The 23960-nt window shown below is 48.5% G+C and overlaps 1 protein-coding gene across 1 annotated transcript in view; it reads left to right on the plus strand.

Moving 5' to 3' along the window:
* Positions 1-737: 737 nt before the first annotated feature.
* ABHD2 (abhydrolase domain containing 2, acylglycerol lipase) overlaps positions 738-23960 on the plus strand; it is a 68389-nt gene continuing 45166 nt past the window's right edge. Inside the window, exons 1-3 of the mRNA XM_080651753.1 lie at positions 738-855; positions 19050-19146; positions 21533-21732. Of these exons, the coding sequence (XP_080507879.1) occupies positions 21539-21732 (194 nt within the window). The 5' untranslated portion in view covers positions 738-855; positions 19050-19146; positions 21533-21538. The remainder of the gene's footprint in view (positions 856-19049; positions 19147-21532; positions 21733-23960) is intronic.

The raw sequence follows: 23960 nt of genomic DNA on the forward strand, positions 1-23960 counted from the left end.
GCCTACATTCTTTCTGGTTGCTTCCCACTCAGCGAGGGTCGAGGGTCGTCTTAAGGGCTGCAAGGACAGTGGGACAATTAACTGCGGTCCACACTGCCCAGCACGACCTAATCAGTTTCCTAGCTTCCCTAGCAGGAACTCCCTGCAGTTCATTAAACATATTCCAGGCGGCTGCCCCCACCTTCTTCCCTCTCTTTGAGGTTTGGTCCTTCACTTTCCTCCCTCCTCTCTCCCCTGGCCGGACCCCCCTATTGCACCCCCTGTGTCCTCGGCTACAGGTGAGTCAGTCGTTCGGCCTGGCGCCATCAGATCCCGCAGCTGAGCTACCAGATGGTCTCCCTCCTCTCCTCCCAGCCCTAGATGACACCAGACCTTACACAGTCCTCCCTAACCAGCTGGAGATCACAATTGCCTCCCTCTCTGCACCCGCCCCCAGCAACATCAAACGCGACCCGTGTTTTAGCCCTCCTCCCTTTTCCCGCCCCCTCCGGGCTGGCCTTATCCAATAAGGGCTTGGCCCACGGGCCAAAGACGTCAAAAGTAACCAATTGTCTTCCTTAAGGTCCCCGCCTTTACGCTGAGGAGCAGCTCCGTCGACCAATGGGCTGTCTCCTGGGCGCAATGAGCGCGCGGGGCTTTTAGAGCGGCGGCTGAGCTGCCCAATGAACCGCGGGTTTCCGTGGTTAGGGGCGTGGGAGCGGCGGTCGTCAGGGGCGTGGCGGCAGTTGCTTGGGCGGGCCCGGTAGCCGCGGGAGCTGCACTGGCCAGGGGTTCCGGCTGCTGTTCCATGAGCGCCGCGGAGCTGCAGGAACCGGACTGGGGACGAGCTGGGCCTCTGTAGTCAACCACACACAGGTAAAGCCAGGGCTGAGCGAACCCCGCTAAGCCGGGATCGCGCCCCGAATCGGTCGGGTCAAACCCCTGAAACCTCGCGGTCTTCATCGTGGCTCGGCCCATCGCACCGCTGCCTTCGCGCCCGGGTTCTTCGGGGCCTGTCACCTGGCGCCACGGGAGTCCCGAGGGCCGATTCGCAAAGTGGCCGGGAGGGAGGCTGCTTGGCCCGCAGCGGGTACGCGTTCCTGAAAGCCCTTTGTCCCCTCCTGTCCAGGCTCCCGAGGTTGGGGACTTGCCGGCCATCGCTCCATCGGTGCGCACTCTTGGGACCTCTGGGGCGGGTGGGTATGCTGGCTCAGGCTTGGTGACGGAGGTCCAGGATCCGCACCTGAAAGGAGAGGGCCAAGGGGCCTGATTGTAGCCCCGGATATTCGAGGGGCCTCTGCGTTTCAGGGCTCCAGGGGTACACCGAGGACCGCTGGGTTCAAGTTGTAGGAAGGCAGCTTTTGACCCACTTGGAGTCGCACTTACTGAGCTCGCCTGGGCTCCGAGCACTGCTCTAGGCTCTTCGTGGGCTTTCCCACCAGGAGAGCTGTCCAGCAGGGGCAGGTGGCTGCCTGCCAGGCGAGGCAGCCAGCGCCTCGACCTTGGAAGTGTCCGGGCAGAGGTCAGATTACAGCCACCTGTCAGGGATGCTTAGAAAGGACTACCGAGGGAGGACTGTGTGACCCACCTGTAAAGCCTGTCTCCACTCGCAGACGCGTCCCGGGTGACTTTCACGCCTTGCTTGGGAAGGATACTTCTGGGGTAGTTGGGAAGTGGATGTTGCATTCACCCATCATGAATTTTGTGGTCTCAACTCTCAAGAGTGGGTGTAACAGAGAATAGACTATGCCAAAAATACAAGGTTCATTTAATCATCATGGAACTCCTTGATTTGAACTGTGGACTGCCTCTCTTCATCTTCCCATTCCTCTCATTCAGCATGTCAGTTTCACCTACATTCCATTAACGGGATGTGACCCGGCTCATGAGAAGGATCTGGGGAGACTGTAGGTTGGACAGAGTTAATGTGACCTGCGGTCAGAGCTTTTTGAGGGCCATTTTGTTAAAACCACATTAAGTAGAGTTCCAAAAGAGAAACCATACAGTATCAGTTGACTGCCCTCTGTCATATGAGATGACATAATAATCTCCTGAAGGTCAGGAGGCAGGGAACTTTGACACCACTTGCTGCCTGTTTTAGGATGAATTAACCTTTGAATTAACCTTTGAATAACCAGTCAGAAAGCAGATCAGTCGATACAGCTTGGACTTGTGGCATTTTATTTATTTATTTATTTATTTTAATTTTTTTATTTTTTGTTAATCCTCACCCGAGTATATTTTTCTTTGATTTTTAGAGCGAGTGTAAGAGAGAGGGAGAGATAGAAACATCGATGTGAGAGAGACTCATCGATTGGTTGCCTCATGCACACACTCCAACCAGGGCTGGGGAACTTGCAACCAAGGCATGTGCCCTTGACCAGAATCGAACCCGGGACCCTTCTATCTGGGCTGACGCTCAATCCGCTGAGCCAAACCGGCTAGGGCTGGACTTGTGGCATTTTAGAGCTGAAAACAGCTTAGAGCTCATCTAATCTTCCTCCTCGATGCACAGGTGAGGAAACTAAGGCCTGGGGCGGTCACTGGTCATCACAGAGCCAGGAGTAAAGGATGCTCTGTTGACTCTGGATCTATCAAGTTCATGACTTGTGTTTCACTCCCAGCCTAGTTATCTCACTCTTGATGTTGAAATGCTAGGGGAGTCCAGAGAGGTTAGGGGCACAGATTTTGGTGTCATGGTACCTGGACTTGAATCCTAGCCTTGCTTCTTTCTAGCCGTAACTTTGGGCAAGTTACTGAACCTCTCCAGGCATCTGTTTGCTTATCTATAAAACAGGAATAATAATGGTCCTTAAATTAAAAGGTTTTTTTTTAATGGTACATGAGGTACTATATCTGAAGCACTTAGTATAGTGCCTGGCACATAATAACCATTATAGATTTGCTTACTACAATGTTCTGTTGCCCTTTTATACCGTTTTCTTCATGTCTACACCCAGTATTTTCTATCAGGAGTTTATTTTTCTCCCTGCCTTCTCCCCTGCAGTTCATTAAACATATTCCAGGTTTTATTGTAGACGTTTGTGGGGTTTTCCAAGTCACACTGCATTTTGCTTCTTTTTTCTGTCTTTTATTAAATTAGGGCATTCATTTTTCTCTGTTAGTGTTTTCCTGGTAATTTACACCCTTTTTTAGACTCCAAATTTGTTTTATTCTTTTTAAAAAGGAGGGGAAATCCCTCAAAGTGCTGGTCTCCGCTGATACCCATTTCCACGCATTCTTCCAAATAGCTCTTCCCTCTGCTTGGCCCTCCTTCCCAGTTGTCAGTGTGATGCAGCTCGATTATAAATGGATGAACATTTTTAGATTAAGATTTCATGAGCCACTGTATTAAGTGCTTTTCGGAAGTTCAGGGATCGTGTGTCAAATGCATTTAAGCCAGTTACTTAGTCATTCAAGCAGCGGCAGCGCCTGCCTTGCCGGGCAGACACACAAGTGTGTGACTGGTCCTTGCTGCTAAGCTAGCTTGTTCACTGGTTTCTGTGTTTTTCCTGTTCTTTCCTTGAGCTTGAAATAAACCAGATGGCAAGTACCATGGAACAACAATCTTTTCCTCTCATTTGAGTAGGGGATGTTCCCTGTCTTTCCTTTTTATTCTCACCTTCATTTTCTTTATCACCTTTGCAGTTTTGATAGATACCTACTCTGTTTGCCAGCTAAATTTTTTTTTTTAAATATATTTTATTGAGCCGAAACCGGTTTGGCTCAGTGGATAGAGCGTCGGCCTGCGGACTGAAGGGTCCCGGGTTCGATTCCGGTCAAGGGCATGTACCTTGGTTACGGGCACATCCCCAGTGGGAGGTGTGCAGGAGGCAGCTGATCGATGTTTCTCTCTGATCGATGTTTCTGGCTCTCTATCCCTCTTCCTTCCTCTCTGTAAAATATCAATAAAATATATATATATATATATATATATATATATATATATATTTTTTTTTTATAAATATATTTTATTGATATTTTACAGAGAGGAAGGGAGAGGGACAGAGAGCCAGAAACATCGATCAGAGAGAAACATCGATCAGCTGCCTCCTGCACACCTCCCACTGGGGATGTGCCCGCAACTAATGTACATGCCCCTGACCGGAATCGAACCCGGGACCCTTCAGTCCGTAGGCCGACGCTCCATCCACCAAGCCAGACTGGTTTTGGCTGCCAGCTAAATTTAAAAAAAATAGATTTTTATTGATTTCAGAGAAGAAGGGAGAGGGAGAGAGAGATAGAAACATCAATGATGAGCGAGAATCATTGATCGGCTGTCTCCTGCACCACCGCCCCCCACTGGGGATTCAGTCTGAAACCCGGTCATGTGCCCTTGATCAAATTCGAACCCAAGACTCTCCAGTTCGCAGGCTGACACTATTCACTGAGCCAAACCAGCCGGGACATGTTTGCCAGCTAATTTAGTTCCTTTTTATTTAGGAGATGCCTGTCACCTTTATTTCTTGCAGGAATCTGGTCACCTTTGGTTTTCCCTTCTCTGTTTTTACATGTGTTCTAGAATAAACCAAAGATGATCACTGTTCGTTAGTTGGCGCCTTCTTAAGAGTTGATTCTGAGGTTTGTTTTTTTGTTGGGGACATTCCAGAGCTCGGCCATCTTAGAATAATTGCTTTAGTTCCATTGTTTGTGTGTTAATAATGGGCCCCTTTCTCTCTATCTGGCTCTCTTTTCTCATAACGTCCTGGTGAAAGGGCTTCTCATTTACTGTTATTCTTTTGTTTGTGGTTTTGTTTTTTGTTAATCTTCACAAAAGTGTATTTTCCCACTGATTTTTAGAAAGAGCAGAAGGGAGAGGGAGAAACATCGATGGGAGAGAGACACATCGATTGGTTGCTTCCTGCACACACCTTGACCAGGGCCGGGAAACCTGCAGCCAAGGTACATGCCCTTGACCGGAATTGAACCCGGGACCCTTCAGTCCACTCTGTCCACTGAACCAAACCAGGCAGGGCTATTCTTTCATTCTTTACTCACACCTTCCTCCTGGTAATCTCTGGCAGTGCCCACACGGAGTGTAGGGGTTCCCCACTCCCCTTATCCAGAGCACATAGCATTTCTTTGTTCCCATGGACGACAGGGTCAGAGTCTGTCTTATTTTTTGCCTAAAACCTGGCTCTTTGAAAAGCCGTAGCAAAGAGAGAGACTTCCAATGAAACACCATGTGGCAGAACTCCGCTTTGACCTACTGCTTACAACATTCCGGTTCTTATCGCAGTGCGGGATCGTTTCATATCTGCACATTTATTTTTGTTGTCCTGGTTCCAGGGCATCATGTTTCTGTATGAAACGTTTTCTGTTTATAAAATGGCTGGTGTGGACAGGAGGCCAGATCTGTTGTTGCCTTTGAAGCTTGTGCCCTGGACCCAGTTGGGTGACGCAGTTACACAAGGACCCATTCTCTGATCTTTTTAAAAATATATATTTTTATTGGTTTTAGAGAGGAAGGGAGAGAGAGAGAGAGAAACATCAATGAGAGAGAATCATTGATCAGCTGCCTCCTGCATACCCCACACTGGGGATGGAGCCCGCAACCTGGGCATGTGCCCTGACCGGGAATCGGACCCTGACCTCCTGGTTCATAGGTCGATACTCAATCACTGAGCCACGCCAGCCGGCCATTCTCCGATCTTTTTTTTTTTTTTTCATTTAATTTTATTGTTGAAAGTATTACACATAGTAGTACATATGTCTCCTTTTTTCCCCCCATTGACCTTCCCCCGGCCTCTCCTACCCCCCCATTCTCCGATCTTTTATAGTAAAGTAGCATCTAGGCAAAGAGCTTAATAGAGAATTGGAGCGCTGGGACCGTTGGGTTTGCCTGGTTTCTGATTCTCTTTTGTTCTCTGTACGTGAAGGTCCATTAAGTTCCGCAAATTGAGCATCTGGTGTGTGCCGGCGACACAGCTGTCCAGATTAACAAGTGTGTTTGGTTTGCTGCATAAAGATTATTTTACTTGTATTGTACATTAAAAATGTTTGAATGTTTTTAATTAAAAATAATTTTTCAAATAGGTAATACATTTATGTGATGAAAGGAAATATTCGAAAAGCACCAAAGGCTGGGCGGTAAATATGTCTCTGTCCACCCGATTCTGTCCACCTAGTTGTTGTTTTTTAAAGATATTTTGTTTTCTTTTTTTAACTTTTTTTATTTTTAATATATATTTTTATTTATTTCAGAGAGGAAGGAAGGGAGGGAGAGAGAGAGAAACATCGATGATGAGAGAGAATCATCGATCGACTGCCTCCTACAAGCCCCCCACTGGGGATCGAGCCCACAACCCGGGCATGTGCCCTTGACCGGAATCGAACCTGGGACCCTCAGTCCGCAGGCTGATGCTCTGTCCACTGAGCCAAACCATCCAGGGCCCAACATGGTCGTAATGGTTTCTGTGGCTCCCAGAATCTTGCCTCTGTTGTGTTTCTCTGGTTCCTTTAATGTGCCTTAATCTGCTTTTCTTTACCTCTGAGTCTAATTGAGTCACCTTGAAATCGAATTGAATCTTCAAGATGTTAGTCAGCCAATCTAATCTAGAGTCGTGACTTTCTGGTGTTTGCTCATTGCTGGGTGGCCACATTATCAGTCAATTGTGCCACAGATAACCGTGTTATGTAATATGAGGGGAGGGACACTCTGTCCAATCTCTCTGGGGTATAAAAGAGAAGCTTATAAAAACTTCCCCATTTGTTTTCAGTTCCTCTAATATACACTCCTCTGTGTGCTGTTTACTTAGTCATGTCAGTGAGAACAGTAAATAACAAGCAGGAAGCCCTAACCGGTGTGGCTCAGTGGATAGAGCATCGGCCTACGGACTCAAGGGTCCCAAGTTCGATTCCGGTCAAGGGCATGTACCTTGGTTGCGGCCACATACCCAGTAGGGAGTGTGCAGGAGGCAGCTGATCGATGTTTCTGACTCTCTATCCCTCTCTTTTCCTCTCTGTAAAAAATCAATAAAAATATATTTTAAAAAAATAACAAGCAGGAAGTCCAATATAGACTTGCCAAATTTTAATTTTCTCAAATAAGGAAAAATAAAATCCTATCCCCCATTGTTACCATCATTTAAGAAATTATATTTTGCCTTAACCAGTTTGGCTCAGTGGATAGAGCGTCAGCCTGCGGACTGAAGGGTCCCAGGTTTGATTCCGGTCAAGGGCATGTACCTTGGCTGCAGGCTATTTAAAAAAAGAAAAAAGAAATTATATTTGAACACCCAAAATGAGGGAAGGTCATTGTGCCAGAATAAAGAGTAACCTTCTAAACAGAACATATTTTGATTGAGTCAATGGGTCTAAAGTGGCCGGGATCCATCCAGCTCTCTGAAGGGCCTTTAAGACAAACAGGTGCCTGCCTCACTCCTCTGTATTCCTAGAGCCTTACCCAGGGCCTGGCACAGAGAGGGTCCTGGGGCCTCAATTCCTCTTTTGCACTAATAATAACTCACAGAATTGCGGTGAGTAGCAAATGAGGTAGTGTCTGAGGATGTACTTTGTAAACCGTAAATTCTGTAATTGGTCTGAACTGTCAATACCAGTGCATGTTGTGACATGTTTGAGGAGTAACTGAGGTCATATCTTAAAATCACAAGCATTTGATAAATGTGGAGATATACAAATAAGAATGTTTATCATCGTCTAGTTCTGCTCTGTCATTTTAAAAGATACAGTGACTTGTGCCCTGCCGGTGTGGCTCAGTGGTTGAGCGTCGACCTATGAACCAGGCAGTCACGGTTAGATTCATGGTCCGGGCACATGCCTGGGTTGTGGGCTTGATCCCCAGTTGGGGGGACCTGCAGGGGGCGGCCCATCGGTGATTCTCTCATCATTGATGTTTCTATCTCTCTCCCTTCCTCTCTATGAAACCAATAAAAATATATTTTAAAAAAAGACATAGTGACTTGTTAGCATCAGCCAGAGAATACTCACGGGTGGTTCACAAACCTGATATTCTCTCTGGGTGCCGATAGAGAAGCTCGTAGTCTGGAATGGGACAGGGGTGTGCATGTGCCCACAGGCAGGGCCAGGCTGGACTGAGTGGCCTTGAAGACCCAGACTTTGGCTGTAGACCAGTCCTCTAGCCTTGTTGGAGAAAGCAGACCCCACCTTTGCCTTCTCTGGTGAGCACACTCTGCCTAGTTAGCGCTGTGTCTGTGTGTTTAACTTATTATAATAGCAGGACACTTACTATTCCCGTGTAACAGGTAAGGGAACTGCGGTGCGAAGAGGTTAAACTTGCCCACAGTCCCACAGCCAGGAAATGGTAGAGTTGGGCTTCGGGCCAGACCTGACCTCCCAAGCTGGGAATTTATCCACCCTGCTGTGAGTGGCCTCTCGGCCCCAGCATCAGTGCACACCCCCAGAAAGCATCTCTGTGAAGCAGAAATCTTTGTGACGCCAATTGTCCTGCCCTGTTTCCACAAACCTGTTTCAGATACCGCAGATATCTGAGAAAGAATTTCTCTGTTTTCCTTGGATGTGGAAAAGGATTCCTATTTTATAGTGACACGTACATCTCAGTCTAGGTTAATCTAGGATTAGTTCTAACCAAATTTATACTTTCCGGCCCAGCTGGCGTGGCTCAGTGGTTGAGCATTGACCTACGAACCAGGAGGTCAAGGTTTGATTCCCAATCAGGGCACATGCCCGGGTTGTGGGCTCAATTCCCAGTGTGGGGCGTTCAGGAGGCAGCCGCTCAAAGATCCTCTCTCATCATTGATGTTTCTATATCTCTCTCGCCCTCTCCCTTCCTCTCTGAAATCAATAAAAAATATATTTAAAAATTTTTTTTATATTTTCTGGATCATATATGTTCATGTCGGATGGAAAATACCATGGACAGTTTTGTTGCATTGGATGTGTTGGAGTGAGTAGCAGAAAGCATGAGTTGCCCGGTGGTATTTCCGGGTTTATATGAATGCCAACCATCAATGGGTGAATCCCATCTCCCTTCTCTTTGGTGGCCTTTCCTTCTGGTGCCCCAAACAGCCTGTTTTTGCTCTGAATTCTCTTTATTCGTGAACAGTTTCTGAAGTAGAGTGATAATTCTTTGAACCTAGTAAGAAGTGCTTTGGACAAACAGGGAAAGGAAAAAGAAATACGGCATTGGATATTAGTTTCTACAAGTGATAGAAAGTGGAAAGCTTTCATTTTGATGTATAGTCATTTGCCTGAACTTTGAGATATTCTTTATGCTATCCAAAAGCCGCTGACAGCCCAGGTCACATTGAGCTTTCTCTTCGTCTGAGCATGGCAGTTACTCATGAAGGCCTGCGCCTCTCAACTCAGCCCAGTGCAATAATCTCAGAAGAAAATTTTGCTCAAGAGACCAGAGTAGTGATATGTTAGGCCTTTCCCACAGAGTCAATAAATATTTACAGAGTGCCCACTGAGTGCTCAAGACCATAAATTTAAACTTGTGTAGAATTTACACATGAGGCCCTAGCCGGTTTGGCTCAGTGGATAGAGCCTTGGCCCATGGACTGAAGGGTCCTGGGTTCGATTCCAGTCAAGGGCACGTACCTTGATTGCAGGCTCCCCCCCAGCCCAAGCCCTGGCCAGGGCACATGCAGGAGGCAACCAATCAATGTGTCTCTCACATCGATGTTTCTCTCTATCTCTCCCTCTCCCATCCACTCTCTGTAAAAATCAATGGAAAAATATCCTTGGATGAGGATCAACAACAACAGCAATGGAAGAATTTACACATGAGGATTGAATTAGATGGGCATAGACAGAATCCCCAACAGAGGTTACTAGTAAAGGGATGTGAACTGCCCCTGTCGTGGAGAGATGAGATTTTCAGATCCTCTGGATATGAGAGGGTCTTTGCAAACGCGAAGGTGGGAGATGGTGTGATTGTCAGGGCCTGGAGGGGATGTGCGCCCCCATGCAGGTTCCCGTGTAGTTCAGCAGGTTGAACAGACCGGCTGGATGCCGTTGAGGGCTTGCAGTGAGGTTCAGATGGTGAATGACATGCTTGTCTAGCCCCATGGATCAGGTTACACCTACTCACACCCCCTGCCACATGTTAGTCCCTCAGATTGCCAGCCCAGCACGTGTGCGACACACATGTAGTGCCATCTTCCAGGCTGATCTCTGGAATTCCTTTGTAAGTAAAGCCTGAATCTTCATTCCACAGTGACTCACTCCTTCTGCTCTCAAACCTGTCCCTCTTGTCCTGTCTGCCGGTCTCCTGACTGCCCCGCATTCCTGGTCTGCCGGTCTCCTGACTGCCCCGCATTCCTGGTCTGCCGGTCTCCTGACTGCCCCGCATTCCTGGCCTAGCCTCAGCCTCTGAGCCCAGCCCAGTCTGCGCCCACCCCTCCTTCTCACCTTCTCGTCTGTTCCATGTCTTCCTATAGCTCCCCAGCTCTCTGAGGCCACCTCCTTCTCCTTTCTGTCTCCTTTGTTTGAATTCCTCTAGTATTTATAGGTGGTACTTCAGGGTTTCATAGATTTGCACTGTTTTCTAATTATTTTATGAGTGCCCTGCATTATGCTTTTTTAAAAATAAATTTTTATTGATTTCAGAGAGGGAGAGAGAGAGAGAGAGAGAAACATCAATGATGAGAGAGAATCATTGGTCAGCTACCTCCTGCACACCCCTCACTGGGGATTGAGCCCACAACCCAGGCATGTGCCCTTGACCAGAATTGACCCTGGGAATCTTCAGTCCACAGGCTGACGCTCTAGCCCAGCCGTGGGCAAACTACGGCCCGCGGGACAGATACGGCTGTTCTATCCGGTTCTCTTGCTCTCCCCTCCGCTCCTTTACTTTGAATTTATATTAGTTCACACAAACACTCCATCCATGCTTTTGTTCCAGCCCTCCGGTCCAGTTTAAAAACCCATTGTGGCCCTCGAGTCAAAAAGTTTGCCCACCCCTGCGCCACTGAGCCAAACCAGCCAGCATTATGCTTTTTTCATAGCCCCAACAGAGCTCAGCATGAAGCTGATACTTTGGTACCCACGGGGAGTGGGGTGCAACGTCAGAAAGGGAGTGTAGTTTTACAACATCCCCCTAGCAGTATTGACACCCTTTTGGGGGCGGGGGGGTCCTGTCCTCTTTATGTATAAGCAACGGCATTATCCACCAAGGCTCTCCCAACTTCCACAGTTCTGGGGAAATGCAATCACTCTCCCAATTATGGAGAAGCATTTACCTCATTTCTGATGAAATCATCTTCCTTGGTGGCTGGTCCCTCCCAGGACACGCGCCTGCCTGGGGAAGGAGTCCCTGGGCGAGGAAGAGCTACTGGAAATGAGCTCGTGGCTGGCTCTGCTCTGTGGGCCGTGCACCTGCTTCAGGGTGTGGAGGGGCATAGTGGGTTTATCTGCCGGAAGGCAGTGCAGGTGAGGGGCAGCCTCTCTGTGGGAAAGGAGGGGCCCCTTGGCAGGAGAGAGGGGTGTGTGTCAGGACTGTGCACTGCCAGGACCCTGTTAGCCCAGACACAGGACACACCTTGAAACTGTTTGTGGAACTTGACAATGGACACTTATTACTCGGGGATCTATGAAGTCCATCATGGTTCCATGTTACAAGAATCAAGAGTGTGTCCTGGGACTAATTTCAAACTTGGAGGAAGCCCGAGCAGTTAATCAGCTAGCTATTACATTGTGCGTGAGGTCTCTGTGGGTGAGGAAAGAGTGTCTTCTGCAGTAATTTCTATCTGTTGGATTGGGGAGTTGACTAAGGCAACATGGAGGAGAGTCTGGTAGTGGTGATGGTATAGCTCAGTGGTCAGCAAACTGCGGCTCGCGAGCCGCAGTTTGCCACTCTGTTGACTAATGAGTTTGCCGACCGCTAGGATAGGGGCTTAATCACAAGGAACAACAACAGCTTGTAATTATTAGAATCGAGAGTCTAGGTCAGTGGTCGGCAAACTCAGTCAACAGAGCGGCAAACCACGGTTTGCTGACCACTGGTATAGCTAATATTTGGGCGCTTAGCTGAATCGCAGAGGCAAAGAAACCAAGCCAGAAACATCTGTGCGCAGAATACAGTTTGTATTGTGCTAACAAGCAGCTTGGGAGCGTTTGCCTCGTTAGCTGATTATGGTCTCTTGGTTGGAACTCGCTGGGTAACAAGGGACCTTTTGAAAGGATGTGGCGCTTTTCTCCTGCCTCTGCAGGCCAGGGGTGCGGAACTGCTGAGTCACGGGAGGTCATCTGGGCATGTCCCCTCACAGCGCGGGTCTGGAAGTCAGATTAGGGTCACAGGTCGGTTCCCTCTCTAGGGCCCTGAGAGGAAGTCTGTTGTGGCCTCTCCTACCATCTGGTGGTTCCAGGGCTTAGAGACGCATCACCCCGATCACTGCTTTCATTTGCCTTCCCCTCTGTCTGTCTGCGTCTATGTCCAAATTCCCCTCTTCATATGAGGACGCCAGTCATGAATTAGGGCCCCTCTAATCAGCATGACCCCATTGTAGCTTGCCTACATCTTTAATGAGTCTCTTCAAATAAGGGCACGTTCACAGGTTCTACGTGGGCATGGATTTTAGGGGGACACTTTTTTTTTTTTATACTAGAGGCCCAATGCATAAAATTCGTGCAAGGGTAGGCCTTCACAGCCCCCCACCCACTGGTCATTCCAGAAGGTCGTTCCACCGTCCGGTCTAATTACCATATTAGCTCTTTATTATATAGGATATTTTTATTGATTTCAGAAAGGAAGGGAGAGGGAGAGAGAAATGGAAACATCAATGATGAGAGAGAATCATGGATCCGCTGCCTCCTGCACGCCCCACACTGGGAGATCAAACCCACAACCCAGACATGTGCCCTGACTGGGAATTGAACTGTGACCTCCTGGTTCATAGGTCAAAGAAACCAACCACTGATGCCACACCGGCTGGGCAGAGGGACACTATTTACCCCACTACACTAGATAGTGAGTTTTCAGTGCTAAAGTCTCTGCTCAGATTTTTCTGTCTTCATAGTCAGTTTTGGATTGTCAGGGAACATTAATATTCCAAGGCCAGTGCAGGTAGAATGAACATGATGGAATTATTGGCATCAATGGCACAGCTGAAAATGCATGACTGTGGAACTTATTATTTTTTAAAATATATTTTTATTGATTTCAGAGATGAAGGGAGAGGGAGAGAGAGAGAAAGATCCATAATGAAAGAGAATCATGGATTGGCTGCCTCCTGCATGTCCCCTACTGGGGATCGAGCCCACAACCTGAGTATGTATCCTGACCGGGAATCGAACCCTGACCTCCTGGTTCATAGGTCGATGCTCAACCACTGAGCTAGCCGGGCGGGCTGGGGAACTCATTTGAGGGAAGAAGAAAGGCCCCGAGGGCTGCAGTTCTTGTGAATTGTGGGGTTTAGAGGTCCCCAGTGGCTGCGCAGCGGCTGTCTTCTGTTCCCCAGCTCCGAGCGTTGTTCCTGTGCTCTTCAGCCAAGGACTGCAATTCTATCCCTAGAATCTCAGAAATTTTGACCTGCAAGAGGACTTTGGTATTATCTACTTCTCATGTAACCCTCTTGTTTTACAGATGAGGTCTTTAGGGCCCAGAAAGGTTAAGTGGCTTGTTCAAGGTCACCGGCGCGGAAGGGGCAGAGCAGGCTCTGAGACCCAGGCCTCCGAACCCCTAGAGGAGAGCCTGTGCCAGCCCTGTGGCCCTGTCTCTCCCTGCATCTGGGCCTCCATTGTCAAATGTCGCTCTTGGCCGAGACAGAGAAGCGCAGGCCCCGCCCGCCCTGGTGGGAATGCCAGCGGGCATGCCTCAGAGACCCGGGCCACCCTGAGAGCTCCTTTACTGTTGGGTGCTTGGCAGCACCTTGCGTTTCTTTGTTAATGTAGAGGCTACAGATGGAATCTTAACTATGATTTCCGGCATCTAAATTCCACTCACAGCCCGAGCCGGTTTGGCTCAGTGGATAGAACGTCGGCCTGCAGACCAAAGGGTCCTGGGTTTGATTCCGGTCAAGGGCACATACTTGGTTGCAGGCTCCCCCCGGGCCCGGGCCCTTTGGGGCTTCTGGAGGAGGCAACCAATTGATGTGTTTCTCTCACGTCGATGTTTCTCTCTGTCTTTCCCTCTCTTCCACGCTCCCTAAAAATCAATGGAAAGATATCCTCAGGTGAGGATTAAAAAAACACCAAAAGATAAATTCCATTCATAAAGTGACTGGGGTGGGTGGGAGCCCGGGAGGTGTGCGGCTGATGGTCTGAAGAAGGACTGATCAGGCAAGTACAGGGGGGCAGGGGGCAGGGGGCTGGGGCGAGGCTTCCTTTCTATCCTCAGCATTCCTGGCCCTCCAGCCATGCTGGGTGACTTCCCTATGGGCTGCCTGATGTTCACTTTAACTGGATTTCACCTGCTGGGGAAGGGCACAGGGGCACACCAAATAGTGCAATGGAAGCTGAGTTTGTTATGTCTGGAGTAAATCCAGAATATTAATTTGTAGTGGCAGGTTGAGCTTGGAAAGAAAGAACAACATAAAATAAAATGCAACAAGGTAAGTTTAAATTAATTTCAAGAGTTTTGTTCTTAAATTGCCAGCTACTTACTGGCTTAATACACATTCTCACACTTAAACATATTTCTAAATCCTAAGGCCTGGTTTTAGGTCTGGCTGCTCTGTAAGTCCTTCTATGGTTAATTATTTCCTGGACTAATTATTCCTGTCCCCACGTTTCTAAAGTATTTGCAGCCTTAACAGAAACTTCTGTTCTACCCCGTTAAGATGAGAATTCTACTTCATTACAGTCCCATACAATGCTTAGCATAGTGCCAGGCACACAGTAGGTCCTCAAGCCCCCTGAAGTTCAAGGGCGGTGACCCTGGTGACTGCGGTAGAACTGCCCTTCTCTTCGGGAATTCAGGTTCGAGCCCTGAATCAAGGCTGCATATTTGGACCAGAGTCATTACAACCCTCTCATAGGATTGCCGTCACTGAATTGAATTCAATTTTAAACCCTTGTCATTTTTCAAGGGTTGAGTAAATTAATTCTCTATTGCATTTGCTATTTAAAAAGGTTGTAGGAGGACACTGCCTATCACTTCACTCAAGGTCCTCTTTTGTCAAGTCCCACGGATTTTTTTTTTTTTTAATAATTCCGTGCCTGAAAAGCCCTGCTTCCCCTGAGTGTCTGTCATGCCTTCGGGGGTAAGAACACAACACACGTTAGCTCTCTTTCCATTTTGGAGAACTGTGGGTCTAAATGGGTTTCCCTCTCCCCCCTGGCTGTCAGAGACGGCAAACCGTTCTGGGTTTCATCACATTGGTGATGGTGTAGGATGGCATGGGTACTTCCTTTGTCCAGAGTTTCTTTTTGTTGTTGTTGTTAATCCTCGCCCGAGGATATTTTTCCCACTGATTTTTAGAGAGAGTGGAAGGGAGGAGGAGAGACAGAGAGAAAGAAACATCCATGTGAGAGAGACACGCCACTGGTTGCCTCCTGCACTTGGCCTGACCAGGGCCAGGGATCACACCTGCAACTGAGGTACATGCCCTTAACCCCGTGGTTGGCAAACTGCGGCTCGCGAGCCACATGCGGCTCTTTGGCCCCTGGAGTGTGGCTCTTCCACAAAATACCACGGCCTGGGCGAGTCTATTTTGAAGAAGTGGCGTTAGAAGTTTAAGTTTAAAAAATTTGGCTCTCCAAAGAAATTTCAACTGTTGTACTGCTGATATTTGGCTCTGTTGACTAATGAGTTTGCCAACCACTGCCTTAACGGAATCAAACCCGCGACCCTTCAGTCCACAGGCTAACGTTTCTTAATTTTTCCTTGGGTTTTGCTTGTTGCTATTTTAAAGTTCTTTTTTTCTAGCAAAACCAGTGGACACAGACAGTAGCGGGGGGGAGGGGAGGGGGGAGGGCTTGTGCTTGGGGGAGGGGGCTGCGGGGAAGAGGTCAATGGGGGGCAAAAGAAGACTCACACTTTAAACACTAAAGACTTTTTTAAAAAAGTTCTTTCTTTTTAATAACAAAAATATTTGTAGTCATTAGGAATTTTGGAAAAGAAAAAAGAGAAAGAAAAATTGCCTACAATCTAATAACCCAGCAACTGTAGCAGCCATAACGATTTGGGTGTATAGTATTTCCTTCTGTGTCATTAGAAATTGCAGACTCAAGGAGTCTGGAAATAACAGTGGCTTACACATGCAAGGGTTTATTCTCTCACGTAAAAGAAATCTTGAGGTAGGCAGTCTAGGTCTGATATGATGGCTCCATTAAATCACCAGGAACTCTAAGCTGCTTTCTTTTGACTCTGCTGTCCTCTTAATGTGGCTCCGAGAGTGACCGCGAGGCCACGTCATGGCCCCAGATGACTGCTGGGTTGCAGCCATGTTATCTGCATCCCAGGGATGCAGGGAAGGAAAAGGGCCGAAGAGTTAACTCCCTGCCTTTTAAGGAGTCTCCCCAGAAAGCAGACCAGCCCCTCCAGACGTGGCCAGAATGTAGTCCCATGGCCTCAGGACCCACCTACTGCACGGGAGGCTGGGGTCTGAAGTGTTTATTCTCCAACAAGGCACATGCTCCAGGTGTTCGTTGCAAGGAAGGAGAGATGTCTTTTGGGGAAGCAATCAGCAGACTGCCACAGTTCTTTCCATATCACATACCTCTTCAGTGTTTTATGGAAGCTACCTCAAATAGTTTGTGGAAAGAGTTAAGTTTTAAACAAACATCAGTGTAAATATCAGTAAGTAAAGTGCATTACCATTTTGTTATTTATCACTCTGCTTTTCCATAATCCTTTTCTGGGAATTTATCACTTATACCAATAGTGTATGTTTTGTTTTGTTTTCTAATATATTTTTCCTAGAGGCCCGGTGCACAAGATTCGTGCACTGGGAGAGGGGGCCCTCAGCCCGGCCTGCGCCCTCTTGCAGTCCAGGAGCCCTTGGGGGATGTCAGACTGCTGGCTTAGGCCCGCCACTGCCGCTCTGCTCGCCAGCTGTGAGCCTGGCTTCTGGCTGAGCAGCACTCCCCCTGTGGGAGACGGACCACCAGGGGCAGCTCCTGCATTGAGCGTCTGCCCCCTGGTGGTCAGTGCACATCATAGCAACCGGTCATTCCGCCATTTGGTCGATTTGCATATTAGCCTTTTATTATATAGGATTATATAGGATTGATTTTAGAGAGAGAGGAAGGGAAAAGGATAAAGAGATAGAAACATCTATTGGCTGCCTCCTGCACGTTCCCTACTGGGGATCGAGCCCACAACCTGGCCATGTGACCTGACCAGGAATCGAATCGGTGACCTCCTGGTTCATGGGTTAATGCTCAACTGTTGAGCCACACCGGCTGGGCAATCTATGTTTTGCATTTCAGTCAGCACAAACTTATCCAGGGCTAGAAGGGACCTTAGGCAGACTTCTCTAAGGTTTGCTTATTCATAGGCCTGCAGGACCCATTCAGGTACCATAAATGATAAGGAGGCCAGGGGTCAGTGTTGAGGACCATGACAGGGAGTGGTGGGGACTGTGGCAACCAGGAGAGAGCATGCTTTGTGCAAAAGGGGTAGCAGCCACTCAGCTGCATTCACTGTTGCTTTCTTTTTCCCAAGAGAAATCAGAAATCCAGAATTTTATATAAAATCTGGCACTTATAACTTAGCAGCTAATACATTTAAATTTTAAAAAATGCCAGCCAAATGCAACACCATCCCGTGGGCTGCCAGTTGAGGATCCACCCCTTGTTTTTCAGTTGGCAGCGAAGCCCTGAAGAGGTCCAGTGGCTTCTGACTGGGCCGGAGACTTTGCTCTTCCGTCCCCAGCCAAACAAAGCCTGGTCTTCTGTGGCTAATTCATCTCAAAATAAAACGACATACTAAAAATTTGCAGTTGAGCAAGACTACTCCAAAGGTTCATTGAATCTCCCCTTCAGCTGGCTTTCATTTTCGGTTTAAATCATTTTGGGGTGGCGGAATCCGAGAATATCGGGCTGGAACCCCAGCTCCACGGTTTCCCAGCTGTGAGACTTGGGGCAAGCCTTTCATCTGTGTCTCATCTGTGTTTCCTGCACCATCCATTTTCTTTCTTGCTTGCTTCTCTCTCGCTCTACTCTTCTTGCTTTCAAGTGGCACAGTGTGGTGGTTAAGACAAGGATGGCTGGAGCCAGATAGGAATCTTGGCGTCTCTGTCTACTAGCTGCGTGGCCTTGGGCAACTTACTCAAGTTTTCTCTGCCTCACAGGGTGTGGTAAGGATTCAGTGTGTTAATATGTGTAAAACACACAGAACAGAGCTTGGCACACAGTGGTATATAAACACCGTTCTCTTTTTTTGGTCTCCTCTGCTGCTTTGAAAGGTATGGAGCCCTGGCTAATTTGGCTCAGGGCTAGAGCGTCGGCCTACAGACTGAAGGGGCCTGGTTTTGATTCCGGTCAAGGGCACATGCCCAAATTGCGGGCTCGATTCCCAGTAGGGGGCATGCAGGAGGCAGCTGATGAATGCTTCTCTCTCATCATTGATATTTCTATCTCTCTCTCCCTCTTCCTTTCTGAAATTATTAAAAATTTATATATTTTTTTAAATGAAAGGCATGGATCTCCAGCACAGTGGGAACACGTTTAGCTCCTGGTTCCTCTCCACAGCCAGCCTCCTGCCCCCAGTCTGGACCCAGACCCGCCGGCTGTGCGCACTCCCTACCCATTACTTCTAGTCTGTGCCCTTATTTTATTTTTTCCATCACCATTTATCCCCACTATGCCCTCTTCCACCTCCACCCACCCCCTGACTGCTGTCTTGACCTAAAGTCTCATTAAGTTATGTCAGTGGTTAGACAGAGACAATACCTTTCCGGCTTTCTGAAGATTATGTTACGAGATAGAGGGTAAAAGCAGGGCGAGTTTGCTTTAGCCAGAGTTCTGAGCGCAGCAGATAACTTGTCCTGGAAACCAGAAAGAGCCGTCACTCTGTGGGTTGGCAAAGGCTTCCCCCAGCAGGTTTGTTCAAACGGCCAAGACTGTGGCACACGTGTTAATTACAGAAATTGTCTTTTTCCCTAAAGACTTGAAATGCAGAGAAATGTAAATGTGCTTGTATTTCAATTAAATTGCTTCCTTCTTGTCCCCAATCTTTTCAGCTTTTAGGTAAATCTGAATAAGAGATCTGACCTGCCCGGCCCAGCTGTACAACATTTCAAGTTCCTATTCCCACCTAGAGAGAAGCAAAGTACATAGGTATGTATTGTCCAGATTCTTGTCCAGTTTACTTCTTTTTTTAAAAAATATATATTTTTATTGATTTCAGAGAGGAAGGAAGAGGAAGAGAGAGCTAGAAACCAGAAACATCCATGATGAGAGAGAATCGTTGATTGGCTGCCTCCTGCAAGTCCCCCACTGGGGATCAAGCCCGCAACCCGGGCATGTGCCCTTGACCGGAATCGAACCCAGGACCCTTCAGTCCACAGGCTGACACTATCCACTGAAGCCAAACTGGCTAGGGCTGTTTTACCTTTTTTATTTGATAAGTCTGCTCTGGACCAACAGGGAAACTGGTGAAGCCACCTGCTGCTTTCTCTGTTCTCTTCCTGACAAAGGGGGCAAGAAAGAGCCCTTGTCTTGGGCCCATAGCACCAGCGTCAGATCAGAGAAATTTTGGAGTTCCTGCTACATCTTGTTTTGAGCTCTTTCCTCGCTAGACTTAAAGATCCACGTTAACAAGCTGAATCATCTTGGATGTTTGTTTCTCGTTGGCTTGACTGGCCCAGGTGCCAGGGCTCTGATGAGGTGAAGGACCGGGGCCATAGGTTGAATGCTGGCACAAACTGTAACCTTAGCCCTAACCCCTTGGAGAACTGATTAACCCTACAGACACCCTCTCTGACCCAGAATCCTTTAGGGACCTACAGACCCCAAATTAAGAATCCTGTTTTAGGCCCAGCTGGCATGGCTCAATGGTTGAGCATTGACCTATGAACCAGGAGATCATGGTTCAATTCCTGGTTGGGGCACATGCCCAGGTTATGGGCTCGATCCCCAGTTTGGGGCGTGCAGGAGGCAGCCAACCAATGATTCTCATTGATGTTTCTCTCTCTCTCTCCCTCTCCCTTCCTCTCTCTGAAATAAATAAAAAATATATATATTTAAAAAGAATCCTGTTTTAGGAATTCATAAGCAGCTAGTCGGTAGCGGGGACATGTCTCCAGAGGTTGAGTTTCAGGGAAACTGTCAACTCTCTAAAGTTCAAAGGTGGCTGCACTGAATGTGTATTTAGCGGTCTAGCCTGGATGTGAAATCATGTTAGATAAATTTTTCAAAGCTGTTTTCCTGCCCTGATGGTGGACAGCGGGTGAAGGAGCTGCGATGTTTGCTTGCCGTCCTCACTTAGTCGGGAGCCCTGCCAGGGAGCAGTGTGGGTAGGTCCTGCATTTGCCAAAGTCCAGGTGACTTTGGCAAATGCAGGACCTACCCACACTGCATGCCCTCTGGCCTTGCTGTGGGTCTCGAGAGAGTTCCTTCTGTTATGCCCCAAACCTGTCTTTGGAGATTGTTTTGTCCGGCCTGTTCTGTTCTGTCTGCACCGGTGGCCAGCAGAGCTCCAGTGCTGTTTTTAGCAGAGGCTACTAGAAGCCGTTCCAGGGGAAGCCGTTGTCATGGCTACCTTGGCCGGGAGAGTTTCCTTTTTCTCCTTTTTTTGTTTGCTTGTGGTCTCCCTGATTTTTAAGGTGCCGGCTGATGTTCTGTTTTTTGCTAAGCAGCAAGGAAAAGACTGGATTTTTGTGGCTTTTGTTGTTGTTGATGTTCGTTTTGGGTGTGGAGGTGTGTGCGCTCGCATGTGTGTCTTGGAGGTGAGGTAAAGCTACCTCAGTAGGTGAAATCTCAGGAGAGCTTGGGCAAAGCCAGATGTGCATATGCAGTTTTCTTACTCAAATTTTTAATTTCGGCGTAGCGATTGAATGTGGTCCACTTTTAGCCTCTTTTGTAAAAGTAGGGGGGGAAATTGGCTGAGCTTCTTTCCCCAGGCGCAGGGATCCCTGCGACTCGGCCTGGGTCTGAACTTTACACCGGTGCCCTGAGGAGCAGATGGCCGAGTCAGGCCCAGGTGGCTTTATCTCATTCTGCTCTAAAAATAGAGTGGTGGAGCCAGCAGGCAGTACAGCCACACCTGGGGGCCATAGCGGTCCCATTTCACATCTGTGTCCTGGCTGTAAACGGGCCCTTCACACACCTGGCGCACCACCTGTGGGCTAAGTCTGCCGGGATCCAAGGCTCCTGTGCACACACCGCAGGGTGCCCCTCCTGGTGCCTCGCGTCCTCTCTGGCGCCTTCTTTCTCCCACTCCCCGAAGGCTCCTATTCTCAGCATTTTCCAGTTTGCTTATCTTAGAAGGTTCATTACGTTTAAATAAAACAACACCCTACCCAGCTTATCAGTGCTCAGGACCGTTTGTGATTTGGGGTGTTGCCAGTCCATGGGAGGCCGCGAGGTGCTGATGGCAGGCCACCTGGGCGGGCCCTGTGGACACATCTGGATATGACATGCCATTGCTGGGTTTGTCGCCTCGTGTGCGGGCTCCACCCGCCTCACTGAGCTCTGAAGGTATGCCTATGCCTCTGCTTCCCAGGTCAAGATGAATGCCATGCTGGAGACCCCCGAGCTCCCGGCTGTGTTTGACGGGGTGAAGCTGGCCGCAGTGGCCGCCGTTCTCTACGTGATCGTCCGCTGTCTGAACCTGAAGAGCCCCACCGCCCCGCCCGACCTCTACTTCCAGGACTCGGGGCTCTCGCGCTTTCTGCTCAAGTCCTGTCCTCTTCTGACCAAAGAGTAAGTAGACTTCTCGCCTGCCGTAGGCCCGCCTGCTGAGCTGTTGGGCTTGAGCGATGTTCAAAGAACCTTCTCCCATGTGTCTTCAGGGCCACCATGTGAAATGGTGTCGTGGCTGATAAAATAGCCACAGTCTCCATAGAAGTCTGTGTTTTGAATCCCGGAGGGTAGGAGGCAGAATCCGACCTTGGTTGCCTGGAGTCATCATTCATGACAAGGACTTTGCAGAAAGCGGCGGTCATTTATTTTTAGGTAGATACAGAAAACTTGGACAACATTCTAGCCCTTTATCAAATGGTCTGTTGCCAGTTCTGTTGCTAGGACCGAAAAACTATCCTTACCCCAAATATCTAAATAATAAAAGTGTAATATGCTAATTAGACCGGACGGCCGAACAGCGGACCGTCTGGACGACCTTCCGGACGAAGCCGGGGCTGCGAGGGCCGAGCCCCTTGCACAGATTTCGTGCACTGGGCCTCTAGTTAATAAATTAAAAAGCATAGATGTATGAGTTGGGTACTCTCCATCTCTTTTATTGAAAAATGGGCTGACGTTGGCTAAGAGGATCCACCACCTAAATAGAATGCCGTCATTCCAAGTGAACCAGGGGTCCTGTAATAGCCCAGGTCTATCTATCGTGTGAGCACTGCTTCTGAAACAGGAAACCATACTTGTAAAGCCTGCATTTTATGTCACATAGACTGTTTTCTTCTTTAAATATATTTTTATTGATTTCAGAGGGGAAGGGAGAGGGAGAGAGAGAGAAACATCAATGATGAGAGAGAACATTGATCTGCTGCCTCCTGCACCCCCCACACTGGGGATCAAGCCTGCAACCTGGGCATATGCCCTGACCAGGAATCAAACCATGACCTCCTGGTTCATAGATTGATGCTCAAACACTGAGCCACACCGCTGGGCACACAGACTGTTTCCAAGAGGCGTGTAGTTAATGTTTCCCTGTTGATGTCTTCATAATAACTGTGTCTTCCTTCAGGGCTCGTGCCAAGCCTCATGCATGAAGCATTCCGTGTGCTCCCGGGTCTGGATGCCTCCCTTTCTCCTCATTGCTCTTCACTGCACCTCTTTAAGCTGAATCCATTCTGCCGGGTGTGCCTTATCAGGCAGAAGCTGCTGGGGGGCTGAGTATTCACACTGTGCCCCTCAGCATGTGACCACATTCAGTGGAGTGTCTAATGCTCTGGGTACTAGCAGCAGCTTTCTCCTCTGCCCTGATACGCTCTCTCCCACCTCGGTGGGGGTTGGTGACACTGCGTGAATGACTCTCCTCTAAGAGCAGGCAAATGTGTGACAGACACGTCTGAGAACTTGGATTCTTGCTTGTCTCGTTTGACCGTCTAGTTCAGGAGTGGGCAAACTTTTTGACTCGAGGGCCACAATGGGTTCTTAAACTGGACCGGAGGGCCGGAACAAAAGCATGGATGGAGTGTTTGTGTGAACTAATATAAATTCAAAGTAAAGGAGCGGAGGGGAGAGCAAGAGAACCCTCCGCTCTTTCGGCTCCGTGGGCCGGATAGAACAGCCGAACGGGCTGGATCCGGCCCGCGGGCCGTAGTTTGCCCACGGCTGGTCTAGTTCATTTTCACATGCTGTTCACCTAGGGCAGCGGTCGGCAAACTGCGGCTCTGTTGACTAATGAGTTTGCCGACCACTGGGATAGGGGCTTAATCACAAGAAACAACAACAGCCTGTAATTATTGGAATCGAGAGTCTAGGTGAGTGGTCGGCAAACTCATTAGTCAACAGCAGCAAACTGAGGCTCGCGAGCCGCAGTTTGCCGACCACTGACCTAGGGTGAAGAGCCGTGTGGGCTTTGGGTATTTTACATTCGTGTCCAATTTCCTTGTAGTTGTAACAGTGATGTCATGACCCAACAGTTACTATTAAGTCGAAAGAGACCTATACCTGGATTGTGTTGCCTGATACTTGCGGGGTGCCACGTGCATTGTGATGTCACCATGCTGAGTTTGGAACTGCCCCGCTGAGGGGACTCCATCCCAGTGGCTCCACACCGGATGGTGGTGCCCAGAATCTGCATGCTTTTCAAATTGTCCAGCTTTTTTTCCTTCCAGTTCTTAATGTAGATAATTCACTGATCTGGACTGGCAGCTGACGTTTGCACGCACTTTCAGACTGAGTGGGACCCCGGAGCTAGACCCAGTTCCTCGGCCATCTCATGTGTAGGGCTTTTGGAAAGCGAGGTGTTC

Source organism: Plecotus auritus, assembly GCF_963455305.1.
Source record: "Plecotus auritus genome assembly, chromosome: 15".
In the NCBI taxonomy this organism is placed as follows: Eukaryota; Metazoa; Chordata; class Mammalia; order Chiroptera; family Vespertilionidae; genus Plecotus; species Plecotus auritus.